The sequence below is a fragment of the Otolemur garnettii genome, unplaced genomic scaffold (genome assembly GCF_000181295.1).
Source record: "Otolemur garnettii isolate 467f Iridium unplaced genomic scaffold, OtoGar3 scaffold00025, whole genome shotgun sequence".
In the NCBI taxonomy this organism is placed as follows: domain Eukaryota; kingdom Metazoa; phylum Chordata; class Mammalia; order Primates; family Galagidae; genus Otolemur; species Otolemur garnettii.
The window spans coordinates 12,636,070-12,651,897 of record NW_003852420.1 but is presented as its reverse complement, the minus strand read 5'-3'; the positions used below and the strand labels follow the sequence as shown (position 1 = coordinate 12,651,897).

The following is a 15,828-nucleotide window of genomic DNA, read 5'->3' as shown; positions in this document are numbered from 1 at the left end:
CTTTTTTTTTTTTTTGGTAGAGATGGAGTCTCACTTTATCGCCCTTGGTAGAATGCCGTGGGATCACACAGCTCACAGTAACCTCCAACTCCTGGGCTTAGGCGATTTTCTTGCCTCAGCCTCCCAAGTTGGGATTACAGGCACCTGCCACAATGCCTGGCTATTTTTCTGTTGCAGTTTGGCCAGGGCTGGGTTTGAACCTGCCACCCTCGGTATAGGGGGCTGGTGCCCTACCCACTGAGCACAGGTGCCACCCACTAGTATCCCTTTTGAACTGGCAAAGAGCTCAACACCAAAGCAATTCTCAGATCCCATTTTTAGGGGTATAACCTCTGGGACCATTCCCTGTACCAAGTTCATATCAGCCTAAGTTCAGTTAGGAGATTAAACTAAGTTTAATACAAAGAATTATCAAACTGTGATAAAAGTATAAGATACAAGAAAATTTTATATGATAGCTTGGAGCTATGGGGGAGTACCTAGGGAAAGACAAAATTAGAAAGGGGAGCTCTGGAGTGCAGACTGTGATAGAAAAAAATACATTTGCATCCCACTGAATAGCAAAGAAGTTGGCTGATTTGCTGAGTCCAGCGCTAGTGTACAGTATCAGGCAAGAAAGAAGTATCCCCTGAAGTGCAAGGGTGCGAGGGGGACACAGGCAAGCTATATAACTCTTGGCCCCAGGTGTTGGGCGTGCAATGAGTGGGGGTGCTTGTGCAGATAAGAAGCCTGTAACACACAGGGTCCATATGGCAAGCCACACCCAGTGGCTTGGTGTACAGGTGTGTAGAGAGTCAATAGAAACACTGGGGCACAGGCACAGTACAGCAATAATTAGGCATCTTGTGCCTGTGAGGAAGTGGGGACATGATGTGGGCAGAAAGCCTAGAGTGCATTGTCTGTCTAGACAGCCTGAGAAGGTGATCTGGGCAGGGCTGTGAGATTACTGAGGAACTGCGCATTCTGGTTGCATGGCTGGGGCAGAGCACCACTAGATGCTCTCATGCCCACACTGTGGGCTGGCTGACAGCCACCATTAGAAGCTGTGGGTTGCGCAGGAAGGGGAGGGGTGGGGGGCCTTTCTGGTGCAGCGTACCTGTAGCGCCCTCTACTGAGAAAGTATAACATGCTTGCTATTAAAGGAATACTGGCCATAGGCTGGACACTGTGGCTCAAGCCTGTAATCCTAGCACTCTGGGAGGCCGAAGTGTGAGGGAGAATCCCTTGAGTTCAGGAATTTGAGTCTACCTTGAGCAAAGTGAGACACCCCCCCCCCATCTCTACTAAAAATAGAAAATTAGCCAGGTATGGTGGCCAGTACCTTTAGTCCCAGCTACTTGGGAGGAGTTTGAGGTTTCTGTGAACGAGGCTGACACCACACCACTCTAGCCTGAGTGACAAAATAAGACTCTTGTCTCAAAAAAAAAAAAAGAGTACTGACCATAATAATCATAGAACATGTGTTGGAGGGTGGATTTGAAGCTAAGAGGCAATAAATTGATGATTGGCATGCTAGGTCTGTATGGATATCAATTTCCTCATCAAATTCTGTTTCACGCCATGATTTTAGTTACAAAAGGTCAAAGGAAGTGCATATGGGTTGTAAAGAATTCAAGTAATGCCAGAATGCCAGAATTCAGTAATACAGCAGTTTTTAGAAATTTACAAGTTGGTTCTAGACCACTGCAATAAAGAGAGCCACATACATTTTTTTTGTTTCCCAGTGTATATAAAAGTTCTGTTTACTATAGTCTATTAAGTGGGTAATAGCATTGTATCTAAAAAAGCATTTATCTTAATTTAAAAAAATAGTTTATTGCTTAAAAGAGATAACAATGAAGTCTGTCACATCAATTGACTCTTCTTTTGTGAAATATTTCTGTGTAGCATGCAATGCTACTTGATGGTATTTTACCCACAGTTGAACTTTTTTCAAAATTGGAGTCAGTCCTCTCAAACCAGGCTGCTGCTTTTATCAACTAAGGTTATGTAATATTCTAAACCTTTGTTGTCATTTCAGCAACATGTTGAAACATGTTCACAGCACCTTCACCAGGAGTAGATTCTGGGGAGGCGCCTCTGGCTCAGTGAATAGGGTGCTGGCCCCATATACTGAGGGTGGCGGGTTCAAACCCAGCCTTGGCCAAACTGCAACAAAAGATAGCCGAGTGTTGTGGTGGGCGCCTATAGTCCCAGCTACTTGGGAGGCTAAGGCAGAAGAATTGCCTAAGCCCAGGAGTTAGAGGTTGCTGTGAGCTGTGACTCCACTGCACTCTACTGAGGGTGAAAAAGTGAAACTCTGTCTCTACCAAAAAAAAAAAAACCCAGGAGTAGATTCTGTCTCAAGAAACCACTTTTTTTGCTCATCCATAAAATCCAACTCCTTATCCATTCAGGTTTTATCATCAGACAGCAACAGTTCAATCACATCTTTCAACTTCACTCCTTTTTCTTTATTTTTCTTTCTTTATTTATTTTGAGACAGAATCTCACTTTGTCATCCTTGGTAGAGTGCTGTGACGTCATAGCTCACGGCAACCTCAAATCTTGGGCTTAAGCAATTCTCTTGACTCAGCCTCTTGAGTAGCTGGGACTACAGGCACCCACCACATATTTTTCTTTTTTAGGCATAGTCTCACTCAGTTCCCCTGGGGTTGAGTGCCTTGGCATCATAGCTCACAGCAACCTCAAAACTCTTGGGCTCAAATGATCCTCTTGTCTCAGCCTCCCAAGTAGCTGGGATTTCAGGCACTCACCACATGCCAGGCTAGTTTTACTATTTTTAGTGGGGACAGGGTCACACTCTTGCTCAGGCTGGTCTCTATCACCTGAGCTTAAGGGGTCTCCCTACGTTGGCCTCCCAGAGTGCTAGGATTACCATTTTGAGCCATCCCACCCCACCCTGAAGTGTTGTTTGTGCTGATTTGCAAAAGAACCATTTATAACTTCTTTAGATTAACCCTTTGTTACAAATCTCACAAGTATCTTCTCACAGTGGTCGCTTGGCTTTTATATTATGTATTCATTTTTAATGTATAGATTTTTTAATTTTTTGCAATCTGTAAGTCTTTTCCTTGATAATTTCTGTGTTTTGTCATATTCTAACTTTTCCAAATCTCAATATTATGAAAATATTAGCCTATATTTTTCCAAGTTTTTTTTTTTTTTTTTTTTTTTTTGAGACAGAGCCTCAAGCTGTCCCCCTGGGTAGAGTGCCGTGGCGTTACAGCTCACAGCAACCTCCAACTCCCGGGCTCCAGCGAGTCTCCTGCCTCCGCCTCCCAAGTAGCTGGGACCACAGGCGCCCGCCACAACGCCCGGCTATTTTTTGGTTGCAGCCATCATTGTTGTTTGGCGGGTCCGGGCTGGGGATTCGAACCCGCCACCTTAGGTGTACGTGGCTGGCGCCTTAGCCAGTTGAGCTATAGGCGCCGAGCCTTTCCAAGTTTTTTATGTTTTTAAATATTTTTACATAAAATATGATAAAGTCCATGACTGCTTTTTTTAGTTTTCTGTTTCTTTCTTTCTTTTTTTTTTTTTTAAGGCAGAGTCTCACTATGTTACCCTCGGTAGAATGTTGTGGCATCACAGCTCCCAGCAATCTCAAACTCTTGGGCTTAAGCGATTCTCTTGCCTCAGCCTCCCAAGTAGATGGGACTATAGGCGTCCCCCACAATGCCTGGCTATTTTTTGGTTGTAGTTGGCATGGGCTGGCTTCAAACCCACCAGCTCCAGTGTAGCTACAGGTGCCGAGCCTATTTTCATTTTAAAAAATTGATTAAGGCATAGTTTGAAGATAAAACAGGATAGAAAAATAAAATTTAAAAATTAACTAAAATCTTTTTTTTGTTTTTTGTTTTTTGTTTTTTTTTTTTTGCAGTTTTTGGCTGCGGCTGGGTTTGAACCCGCCACCTCTGGCAAATGGGGCCTGCGCTCTACTCCTTTGAGCCACAGGCACTGCCCAAAATCTTTTGTATTTTTAAGAAAGTTATTCCTTTTTCCCTTGTTTCACAGACATTTTTGTATTTTTGATAGCTTGTCTTCCTACCTCGTTTTTAGTGGGTTTAAAAAAATGTTATTGCTTAGTAAATAACTGGTAATGTGATTTTTAAAAAAATCAAAGGCTTATTTCCATCGCTGCCACCTTCCAACTGATTGTACCCGTTACCTTCAAGGAACTGTTCTTAACCTATTCTTGTAAATCTTCCCAAAGTTTCTTTTTCCAAATAGAAGCAAATATGAATGTGTGTTATTCTTAACCTTTTTTATATAGAAAGATACAGAAATCCTTTAATTTTTATTTAGACCCATTTAGTCTTTCTCTCTCCTTTCCTTCTTTCCTCCTTCCCTCCCTCCCCCCTTCCTTCTTCCTTCTCTCTTTTCCTCTCTCCTCATAATCTTAAGTGTCTTTGATGTCTGGCTCTGTCACCTAGGCCTTACTGCGGTGGTGCAATCATAACTCAACTCTCCAACTCCTGAGGTAAAGCAGTCTTCACAGGTAGCTGGGACTATATGCCAGGGCAACTTGCCTGCTATTTTGTTTGTTTCTTTGTTTGTTCTTACAGAAGGGGTCTTATGGTATTGTCCAGGCTAATCTTGAACTCCTGGTCTGAAATGATCCTCCTACGCAATATCCTATGTCACTGGGATTACATACAGGCTGAACTATTTGCTTGGCTTTTTGGTCTTTTTCTTTGTGACTTTTGGATTTTATATCATGATCATGCTTAGAAATTGTTTCTACTTTGAGATTATAAAAATTTCTAAGTTTCTTTCTGGTAAGGCTTTGCTTTTTTAATACTTAAATCTTGAATTCCATCTTGAAAATATTTTATTGTTGATTGTATTTAAGTCATGAAACAGCATTTATTTTGGGTCTTCCCATATGGCCCATTGTCAAATTAAAGTGTCAATTTATACCTATTTGAAATGCCATCCTTATTATATGCCCAATTCCCAGGTTTTTTTCTGGACTCTATTCTCTTCTATTGTTCTATATGCTTATTTGTGTGTCTAAACAATAGTTTTAATTAGATTTAGTTTATATAGTGTGTATGATATTTGGTATGTATCTATCTGTTCTCATACTTTCAAAATATTTTTAAATATTTTCCAGTATTTTCTCTTTCAGATGTTTTTCCCTCTAAATAAACTTTAGCATCAGTTTTTATATCCTCCTCCCCCCAAAATTGGAGGTGATTTTTATTAGAATTCCTGCGTATTTACAGATCACTTTGGATGTTTCTCCATATCTTCTGAATCCTTGAGGAAATTTTGATTTGATTTTGTAAAATTTCTCATTAGATTTATTCTTGCATATTTTATAGTTTTATTGTGGTCATGATTAAGATCGTTTAAAAGTTATATTTTTTTTCTTTTTTTTTTTTTTTGAGACAGAGTCTCACTTTGTCACCCTTGGTTAAAGTGCTGTGCCATCATAGCTCACAGCAATCTCAAACTTTTGGGCTCAAACGATTCTCTTGCCTCAGCCTCCTGAGTAGCTAGGACTACAGGATATCTGCCACAATACCCAGCTATTTTTCCAGATGAGGTCTCACTCTGGTTCAGGCTGGTTTCAAACCTGTGAGCTCAGGCAATCCACCAGCCTTGGCTTCCCAAGTAAAAGTTATATTTCTAATTGATTTTGCTGTGGTATTTCTTGGCACAGAAGATAGATAGATTTTTGTTGGTCATCCTACTGAGCTCTCTAATGAGACTGCTTGGGATTTTCTAAGTAGACAATCACATTGTTTACAAATAGGAATCTTGCTCCTCCAAAATATAACATCTCTTGATTTTTTAAAAGTTATTTTGGGTAGAATCCCAAGAAGGATGTGAAATGGTAGATAATGGTGGGTATCTTCCTGACCATTAATGGGAAGGTCCCTAAAATGATACTTGCTGAAAAGTCTTCCTTAAACACTATCTTCTCTTGGCATCCTAGAATAGTACCCACTCTTTCTCTGTCGCTTTTGCTGTCCCCTTTTCCACACGTTGAGTGCCAAATGCTGACATGTCCAAGTTCCCAACTTCAACTTCACATGCAGCACATACTTGGTGATCCACGCACATGTCAGTTTGCAGCCATCTCGGGCCTGCTTATGATTTGGTTACCTCCTGTAATTCACGTATTTACAGGTTAACATTTCCAGGACTCTAGCCAGCACCATCTCACTGAAAAGCTCCTTTTGTATTTCTTTCAGGCACTGCCAACTCAGTACCTCTAAAACTGATTTCATCATCAGTAAGCATTGAGCTGTACCTCTGGGTAAAGGCTACGACTTTTTTTTTTTGGCCAGGGCCGGGTTTGAACCCGCCACCTCTGGTATATGGGACTGGCGCCCAACTCCTTGAGCCACAGGTGCCGCCCTAAAGGCTACGACTTAATTCATCTTTAAGAACCAAAAATAGGAGAAAGGCTCCCTTCCCATGGACCCTCAGAGAAGGTCTTATTTCCTGCCCAAGCCAGTTACCCCACCCTCATTCTGTCTCAGTTTGTACCTTGGATATCGACTACGCAGCCTTCCTATCTAAGGATCTCTTGTCATTCTTGGACACTTGTCCCCCAGAACCACATCCTTCCCTGCCAGCACCTTCTGTTCCCTCACCTGCTGTCCCTAGAAGTGCATATAGTCAGTTCACCCAGCTGTTTCTAGGCATCACTCCCCTTCCTGTGTCAGGTGGGTGGGCTTCTCTGCTGCCCTGCAGAGGGCACATGAAGGGCTTAGGGCAGGTGTCCTCAAACTGTGGCCCACGGGCCACATGTGGCTCGCCAAGGACATTTATCTAACCCGCTGGGTGTTTTTGCCGCCGCTGCCTATCCTGCTTAGCAGCCGACTTGTCCCGGGGTCTGCAATCCGGCCCTCCAACAGTCTGAGGGACAGTGAACTGGCCCCCTGTTAAAAAAGTTTGAGGATCCCTGGTTTAGGGATTTCTCTGGGCTCATTCCTTCTGGGTGGAAGGTCACGAGGAGGCTGATCTCTGCTTGTCTCTGTGTGGACAGGAAATATGAGCTGTACAGCATGGACTGGGACCTGAAGGAGGAACTCAGGGATTGCCTGGTGGCTGCTGCACCCTATGGGGGCCCTATTGGTATGTCACCCCTTCTGTGAGTCCCTGGGATGAATGCAAGGTCATTTCCTCAAAGCCTTGCTGTCGGGTTCTTGCCACCACTCCCCCACCCTTACTGACTGTGCTGAGGTGATTTTAGTTTTGGCTTCTATGAGGTCTGCTTTATACAGCATGGGCCTGGAGAGCTAGGACAGGTCTCTTCTCAAATTGCAGCACTGCTGAGGAACCCCTGGCGGAAGGAGAAAGCTGCCAGTGTGCGGCCAGTGCTGGATATATACTCTGCTTCTGGCATGCCTCTGGCCAGCCTGCTGGTGAGCACCCCAACTGTCCCTGGGGCTAGGGGCTGGACAGGGCTTCCTTTTCTCGGGGACAGCCTTGGGAACTTCTCTCTCCTCTGCAGTGGAAGAGTGGGCCTGTGGTGTCCCTGGGCTGGTCAGCTGAGGAAGAGCTGCTCTGTGTGCAGGAAGATGGTGCAGTGCTGGTTTATGGGCTGCACGGTGACTTCCGGAGACACTTCAGCATGGGCAATGTAGGGGCCTCAGGGGACTGGAGGTGGGGGATGGAGTTTATGACTCTGTGGCTCCTTCAGCCCATGGCTCTTCTCCCCAGGAGGTTCTCCAGAACCGGGTTGTAGATGCCCAGATCTTTCACACTGAGTTTGGCTCTGGTGTGGCTATCCTAACAGGCGCCCACCGCTTTACCCTCAGTGCTAATGTGGGTGACCTCAAACTCCGTCGGATGCCAGAAGTGCCAGGTAAGACCTGACAGCCATGTGATAGTTTTCAGCACCCACAGATTTGTCTCTAGACTAAGACCAATAGGAGCAGAAGCTTTGGGGTGTGGTCATCCTGAGTTTGATTCCTTCTGGGTCACAGGTCTGCAAAGCGCACCTTCCTGCTGGACCACATTATGTCAGGACCGAGTAGCACATATTCTTCTGGCTGTTGGGCCTGATCTTTATCTCCTGGACCACGCAACCTGCTCTGCAGTGGTGAGGGCCCTGGGTGGGAATGAAATGGAAGAGTTGGAGAAGGCAATAGGAAGGCTCTGATAAATCACTATATCTGGTGTCCTCTCCGGTTCTGCCCCAGACACCCCCTGGCCTGGCCCCGGGAGTGAGCACCTTCCTACAAATGGCTGTCTCCTTCACCTACCGACACCTGGCACTCTTTACAGACACAGGCTATATCTGGATGGGAACGGCATCTCTCAAGGTGTGATCCTGGGACAACACAGGGGAACTATGTTGGGGGCTGGGGAAGGGCTTTAGAGTCAGATTGGTGACTTCTGGTCCAGAGCCATGACATTCCCCATTCCATTTCAGGAGAAGTTGTGTGAGTTCAATTGCAATATCCGGGCACCTCCGAAGCAGATGGTCTGGTGAGGATGGGTTTGCTGTGCTGGGCTGGGGGTGGGACACAGCTTGTTTCCTGTGATGCCTTGATTTATCCTATCTACTGGCAAAGCCAGTGGAGGTTGGCATGCTCTGGCTAGCCTGCTGGGGAGTACTCCTCACTTTGAGCACATGCTTAAAGGAAGTCATTGTCCTCTGTGGGATGGCATAGTGGTAGAAGGAAAGTGGAAACAAGTCAGCATGCAGTCAGGGTCATAAATGTGTACAGGCCTGTCCTATGACATAGGCATGTAAGCACAACAATGTGAGAGACATGGCTGCGGGCCTGGTGTCCTGTGTGTATCTCAGACGTGTGTGTTGTGCTGCTCATAGGTGCAGCCGTCCTCGCAGCAAAGAGAAGGCTGTTGTGGTGGCCTGGGAGAGGAGGCTAATGGTGGTGGGCGATGCGCCTGAGAGCATCCAGTATCCTTGGAGGGCTGCCTGTGTGGGGTGGGAAGTCAGTGGGGAGTCCCCTGCCCCACCCCATCTCTGAGCGCTCTTAGAAGCCTTAAATAAGCTCAGGTTTGTGTTGGATGAGGACTCCTACCTGGTGCCTGAGCTTGACGGGGTCCGCATCTTCTCCCGCAGCACTCATGAGTTCTTGCATGAGGTTCCAGGTGAGGTACCGCATAACACAGGGCAGGAGCTCTTCTGCACCCCACCTGCCCTGGGCCAGAGCCCAGAGCAGGATCAGGATGCTGAGGAAGGCCTGAATGTATCCCTTCTCCTTCCACTTACCAATTCCTTCCCCCAGCGGCCAGTGAGGAGATCTTCAAAATTGCTTCAATGGCCCCTGGAGCACTGCTCTTGGAAGCCCAGAAGGAGTATGAGGTAAAGCCATGGGTTTCTCCCTAGGCCCCAGGATACTCCCTCTTCCCCTACCCTACCCTTTCCTGGGCATACCAGACCTGTCAAGAAAGGTGTCCAGGCAGGACACTGGTCTGGGCTGGGGAGGGCCAGCTCAGCTAGACTGAGGGATATGATATCCTCCACTGGAGATAAGGACAGGGTGCCCCCACTGTCCTCAGTCAGGCACAAGTTGGGGTTACTTTTGGAAGTCTCAAGGCCCCCCACAGGCAATTGTGGGCTGATACGGGATGATGTCCTTGGCACCTCAGGTGTATCCAGTGGGCTTCAGTAGTTTGGGATCTGGGCTGTGCAGTCCCCCCACCGACCCCAAATCAGCCTATTTGAACCATAAGCCCATAGCAGCTAGGGGCAAGATATAGGGGTATCCTTTGTCATGACAAAATGACACTTTGTCATGATACTCTGTTTTTGGGCCCCTCCCTGCTAGAAAGAGAGCCAGAAGGCAGATGAGTACCTGCGGGAGATCCAGGAACTGGGGCAGCTGACCCAGGCCGTGCAACAGTGCATCGAGGCTGCAGGACATGAGCACCAGCCAGACATGCAGAAGAGTCTGCTGAGGGTTGGCCTGGAGGGCAGGGCTGGGCAAGGTGGGCAGGTGCTGGGATGGACAGCTCAGGAAGCTCTGTTGCCCTCTGGCTCTCCTTAGGCAGCCTCCTTTGGGAAGTGTTTCCTCGACAGATTTCCACCTGACAGCTTTGTGCGCATGTGTCAGGACCTGCGTGTGCTCAATGCTGTTCGGGACTATCACATTGGGATCCCCCTCACCTACAGCCAGTATCCTCCTGCATGCTGGAAGGGTACTCGCAGTCGGGGTGGGGGGCAGGGGCTGCGGATGCAGTCTGCAGGTCCTTGGCAAACAGGCTGGATCCTTAACCATGGAAAATACAGATACAAGCAGCTCACCATCCAGGTGCTGCTGGACAGGTACAGTCAGCCCATGGATGCTATCAGGAGGGCTTTGATGGGCAGACATTATAGTCTTTGGTGGGGTTTTATGGCCACTGCTCCTGACTCATCTCTTTGTAATTTGGGGGCCTGAGGCACAGGCTGGAGCCACTCTGCCCCCTCTTTCTATGAGAACTCACTCCTTATACCCTTTGTCTCCTTTGCCTGCCAGGCTTGTGTTGCGGAGGCTTTATCCCCTGGCCATCCAGATATGCGAGTACCTGCGCCTTCCTGAAGTTCAGGGTGTCAGCAGGATCCTGGCGCACTGGGCCTGCTATAAGGCAAGGATCTGGGATGGGATCCAGTGGCATTTAGGGAACTCCAGGCCCTTGTGAGGTAGAGGAAATAGGAAGTGTGTGCTGAAAGAGTGGTCCTATGAGGGTGAGGGGTATGAATGACATTGAGATGTATGCAACCCCCTCCTTCCTTGCAGGTGCAACAGAAGGATGTGTCAGATGAGGATGTTGCTCGAGCCATTAACCAGAAGCTGGGAGACACACCTGGTGTGTCTTACTCCGATATTGCAGCACGGGCCTATGGCTGTGGCCGTACGGAGCTGGCCATCAAGGTGTGTGCACATAGGCCTTCCCAGGTACTCTGATGTGGGTGTTTGAAGCCCCCATGCCAGCTCTTCCCTCTTGTGCCTGCCTTCCCATCCTGCAGTTGCTGGAGTATGAGCCACGTTCAGGGGAGCAGGTACCACTTCTGCTAAAGATGAAAAGAAGTAAGCTGGCATTGAGCAAGGCCATTGAGAGTGGGGACACTGACCTTGGTGAGCAGGGTGTGGGTGAGTAAGGCTGGGCCCTATAGGCTGAACAGGGGACTGGGCTGGAGTCCCCATTCCACCATACCATTCACAGTGTTCACAGTGTTGCTACACCTGAAGAATGAGCTGAACCGAGGAGATTTTTTCATGACCCTTCGGAACCAGCCCATGGCTCTGAGCTTGTACCGACAGGTGTGTGTGATAGGCAGACTTGGGGATAGAGTCTCCTGAGCCCTTGAGTTGACCTCGCTGACTGATTGCCTGCCCGTGGCCCTAGTTCTGTAAGCATCAGGAGCTAGAGACGCTGAAGGACCTTTACAATCAGGATGACAATCACCAGGAGTTGGGCAGCTTTCACATCCGAGCCAGCTACGCTGCAGAAGAGGTCTGAAGTTCATGGGGTGGGTGGGGCTCGTGGGCTGGTGCTGTCGGTCTGATTCCTTTTCCCAGAATCTAGGCCTCCATGTTCAGTGCACACCCATCTAATCCTAACTGTTGCAAGAAAATCTGAGAAGACATGAAGCTGGTATGGGGGTTGGTCTCAGAGGAGCCAGCCATCTGACTAGGACACCAAAGCAGTGCACTTAGTGGGCAGGGCTGACCCTGGTGACCGGTGACCCTGGGCACAGTGACAGAGAGAAGATCATAGCCTACCTGAGGTGGGGCAAAGGTTCTGTGTACTGTGAGTTCAGGCATCCCTTCTCATCTCTGTAGCGTATCGAGGGGCGAGTAGCAGCTCTGCAGACAGCCGCTGATGCCTTCTATAAGGCCAAGAATGAGTTTGCAGCCAAGGTTTGGCACACTCTTCTGAGAGCCTCCTTTCCTTTCCTCCCCTGCTGGTCTTCCCTCCTTGTCCCTCATCTCTCACCACTGACTCGTCTGGGTCCCCAGGCCACAGAGGATCAAATGAGGCTCCTGCGGCTACAGCGGCGCCTAGAAGATGAGCTAGGGGGCAGGTTCCTAGACCTGTCTCTACATGACACAGTCACTACTCTCATTCTTGGTGGTCACAACAAGCGTGCAGAGCAACTGGCACGTGACTTCCGCATCCCTGACAAAAGGTAAGTGAGAGCTGCAGGTGGGTCCCAGACTACCTACCTCTCCTGCAACACCTCCAAGCCCAATTTTCCACAGGCTCTGGTGGCTGAAACTGACTGCCTTGGCAGATCTGGAAGACTGGGAGGAGCTAGAGAAGTTTTCCAAGAGCAAGAAATCACCCATTGGCTACCTGGTGAGGCAGGAATCCACCATGTAGCCCACTTCAGTGAGGGTAGTCCTGGAGAAGGGCTCAAGCAGGGAAACAGTATCCTGTACATACGCACATTCCCAGACAGACACCAACTACTGTGTTGGGTACACTGGCGGATGGGCCCAAGTCTGCCTATAGATGTTGAGGGGAGGGGGAAATGAACTGCTTTCCCCAAGGAGGGCCGCAGGGGACAGACACCATGTGCCTGAGGGAAAGTCATGTTTGAGTCAGGGATGGGGGGGGGGACAGGGAGGGCACATCTATGAGGCAGTAGAGGTATTGAGGGGCTTTGTTTTCTGTGGCAGACAGTTGTTACACACGTGTAGGTGTGCAGGGCAGGTTTGAGGATGGCAGCCACAGGAGAAAACACAGGACCTGTAGGGGGCAGGAAACACCTGTTGTTAGGGGTAATGGTGGAGTGGAAGCATGGAAGTATTTGGTCTCAAGGCTCTAGAAGAAGGCCTGGTGTGGTGGTTCATGCCTGTAATCCTAGCATTCTAGGAGACCAAGGCAGGTGGATTATCTGAACTCAGGAGTTCAAGATCAGCCTGAGCAAGAGCAAGACTCTGTCCTTAATAGAAAAACTAGCTGGGCATTATGGCAGGCACCTGTAATCCCAGCTACTTGGAGACTGAGATGAGAAGATCTCTTGAACCCAAGAGTTTGTGGTTACAGCACTTTACCCAGGGTGACAAAGTAAGACTGTGTTGCCAGGAAAAAAAAATGCTCTAGCAGAACTTTGGTTTCAGGTTGTTTCCCTTAAGTTGAGAAACAGTTGAGATCACAACTGTCTGTGTGTGGGGTTGGGAGGATTATACATACTGATAGGTGTATAAAATATGTATGAATGATGTATCCATTGGGCTTTCACTCATAAAAGAGAGCACAGGACTGTGCTTCATCTTCTCCCTCTACCTTCTCCCTTTCCTGCTAAGCCTTTTGTGGAGATCTGCATGAAACAACACAACAAATACGAGGCCAAGAAGTATGCTTCCCGCGTGGGTCCTGAGCAGAAAGTCAAAGCTTTGCTTCTTGTTGGGTGCGTTGATGTGGGCCCTGTGGGTGCTGTGTGGCTGAGCCAGTGGGCTGATAAGAGGCTGGCTTTGTGCCCTCAGGCAGCCCTGGCCAACACCATCTCCTCTTTTGTTCAAAACACAGGGATTTGGCTCAGGCTGCAGATGTGGCCATCGAGCACCGGAATGAGGCTGAACTAAGTCTCGTGTTGTCCCACTGTACTGGAGCCACAGATGGGCCCACAGCTGACAAGATTCAGCGGGCCAGAGCACAAGCCCAGAAGAAGTGAGGCGTCTGTCCTGCATCTCTCTTCAGCAAGGGGCTCTTCCCTCAGCCCACGGGCCTGGCAGAAGCTTCATTGTCTTTCCAGATCTTCCCATAGAGCAAAGCTGAGAAGCTGGTGGAAAGCAGGGAGTCTGGCTGTAAATAAAGTTGAAACACTTTAGAACGCTTGTCTTCTGCAGTTCAGCCTAAGCAAAGACAAGCCCATGGCAGAACCATCTAAACACCACAGCAAACTCCTTGTGTCTGATAGTATTGGGATTGGAGGTGGGAGTTTCTTTAGCTATATTTCCAAGAGACCTGTCCCTCTCCACAAAGTACTAAGAAAAGCTCTCTGTAGCTCACAGTCCACAGCAAGATTATAGGGAGAAATGGAATGGCATAAAACTTAAGCACCAACTCACCAAGAACCATATTGTAAAGCATCACATGCATGTATGTACACATACACAAAAACCATGCTAAACACTTTACCATTATTTCATTTATTCCTAATGGCAGCCCTGTGAGATAGATAATACTGTCCCACTTTACAGGAGAGAAAATTGAGGATCAGGGAGGTTGTTAACAGCAAATATGTAGCCTAACTGGGACTCAACAGGTCAACTCTGAGCTGGAACTGGCATTTGTTAGTACTAATGAGAAGCATGTTATGGCCAGCAGTCATAGGGATAGGAGGAGAAGCCTCTGGAACCCCTACCCACGGAACTGTCGTGAGCAATTCCCAAATGGTCCTTAGGCTAAAGAGAAAAGGAGGATAGAAGATGTCAGTTCTACCAAAGAAGAACTATAAACTGAAGATCACTGGACCTACCCTACCCCCAAAGGGGGCTTTACCCTCAGTCCGTAGGAGTGCCTTCTGGGCCCTCTGCTCTGTCTGCACTCTAGTACATCTTGGCTTCATGCCCCAGCACCCCACTCAACATTTAGGGCAATGCCTGTTCTTTGGTTGTCCCCCTTTGTCCAGAAGACAAAAGAAGAAACCAAAGCCCAGAGGAAGGGCAGTCCTCAGAGCTTCAGGTCATTCCCTTGTTAATGCTTGTAAAGCTGACCATGCTTTAAAAAAAGACTCAGGGTCCAAGGAAGTATTTTTTCATTCCATGTGATTTATAAATGTTATCCAAGGGGATAGAAATCAAACTGCAAAATAACCGTTTATTATGCTCACCATTTGTTATGTGGGTAAAGAATTTGGACAGAACAACAGGGATGGTTTGTGTCTGGTCCATGCCATCTGGGACATCATCTGGAAGACTCAAAGGTTAGGGTTGACCTGACAGCTAGGGGTTGAAGTCTGCAGGCCTGCTTCCTCACGTGTTTGGCAGCTGAAGATGGTATTGACCAGGACCTTCGCTGAGGCCGTCAACTAGAACACCTACAATCTGGTCCCAAAAGCAACCATCCCAAGAAAGAGCCTAGCAGAATGTACTGCCTTTGTAATTTAGCTGTGGAAGTCACATGGCATCACACCTGCTGTATTGTGTTTGTCACAGGTCACAGCCACATCCCACCAATTTTAAGGGGAAATAGACTTGACCTCTTGATAGTGGAGTAGCAAGGTTCTGGAAGTATGGCTAGTTTTTGGAATCAATCTAGCACACCTTATCAGCTTTCCCTTTTGGAATTAGCAGACACCTCCAAGGAAAGGAAACAATTCCCAATATTGGGATTCTGGCTTTTTTCCTTCTCAGTTTCGGCCCCACAATTCTTCACTGCCCTATTAGCTTTTTGATGCCTTTAAAAATTTTTTTCTCCAGCTTTTTTAGTCCTTAGTGAAAAAGGGTTGCTACCAAACAACTTTGTCTCTTCTCTCTGGAAAGGGAGCCTTAGCCAGTGCTTTTAGAATGTACACAAGAGGCTTGGAGCCTGTGACTCAAGTGGCTAAGGCGCCAGCCACATACACCAGGGCTGGCAGGTTCGAATCCACCCTAGACCTGCCAACAATGATGGCTGCAATCAAAAAATAGCCAGGCATTGTGGTGGGTGCCTATGTTCCCAGCTACTTGGGAGGCTGAGGCAGGAAAATCGCTTGAGCCCAGGACTTGGAGGTTACTGTGAGCTGTGATGCCATTACACTCTACCCAGGGCAACGGCTTGAGGCTGTCTCAAAAGAAAAAAAGAATGTACACAAGAAAAAACCCACATCCCCCAAAGTAACATACAACATATTTATTGTGTAGACATTAAACACTGTACATGTGAAGCTGTGAAGTTATATGAAAAAATAACAAAATTCAG

General features: G+C 47.6%; 1 protein-coding gene across 2 annotated transcripts in view; it reads left to right on the top strand.

Moving 5' to 3' along the window:
• VPS16 (VPS16, CORVET/HOPS core subunit) overlaps nt 1-13,753 on the top strand; it is a 23,002-nt gene extending 9,249 nt beyond the window's left edge. Inside the window, exons 2-24 of one of the 2 annotated variants that reach the window (XM_003788060.2) lie at nt 7,004-7,092; nt 7,285-7,382; nt 7,472-7,600; nt 7,681-7,825; nt 7,947-8,062; nt 8,163-8,285; nt 8,396-8,451; nt 8,798-8,887; nt 8,987-9,081; nt 9,219-9,295; nt 9,762-9,893; nt 9,981-10,108; nt 10,223-10,258; nt 10,452-10,560; nt 10,713-10,847; nt 10,943-11,051; nt 11,140-11,237; nt 11,323-11,430; nt 11,760-11,837; nt 11,937-12,106; nt 12,180-12,276; nt 13,230-13,333; nt 13,453-13,751. In XM_003788060.2, coding sequence (XP_003788108.1) covers nt 7,004-7,092; nt 7,285-7,382; nt 7,472-7,600; nt 7,681-7,825; nt 7,947-8,062; nt 8,163-8,285; nt 8,396-8,451; nt 8,798-8,887; nt 8,987-9,081; nt 9,219-9,295; nt 9,762-9,893; nt 9,981-10,108; nt 10,223-10,258; nt 10,452-10,560; nt 10,713-10,847; nt 10,943-11,051; nt 11,140-11,237; nt 11,323-11,430; nt 11,760-11,837; nt 11,937-12,106; nt 12,180-12,276; nt 13,230-13,333; nt 13,453-13,597 — 2,467 coding nt within the window. In that variant the 3' untranslated portion in view covers nt 13,598-13,751. Of the gene's footprint in view, nt 1-7,003; nt 7,093-7,284; nt 7,383-7,471; nt 7,601-7,660; nt 7,826-7,946; nt 8,063-8,162; nt 8,286-8,395; nt 8,452-8,797; nt 8,888-8,986; nt 9,082-9,218; nt 9,296-9,761; nt 9,894-9,980; nt 10,109-10,222; nt 10,259-10,451; nt 10,561-10,712; nt 10,848-10,942; nt 11,052-11,139; nt 11,238-11,322; nt 11,431-11,759; nt 11,838-11,936; nt 12,107-12,179; nt 12,277-13,229; nt 13,334-13,452 lie in introns of those variants that run through there. The other variant, XM_023512175.1, reaches the window with a different exon arrangement.
• Nucleotides 13,754-15,828: the final 2,075 nt, after the last annotated feature.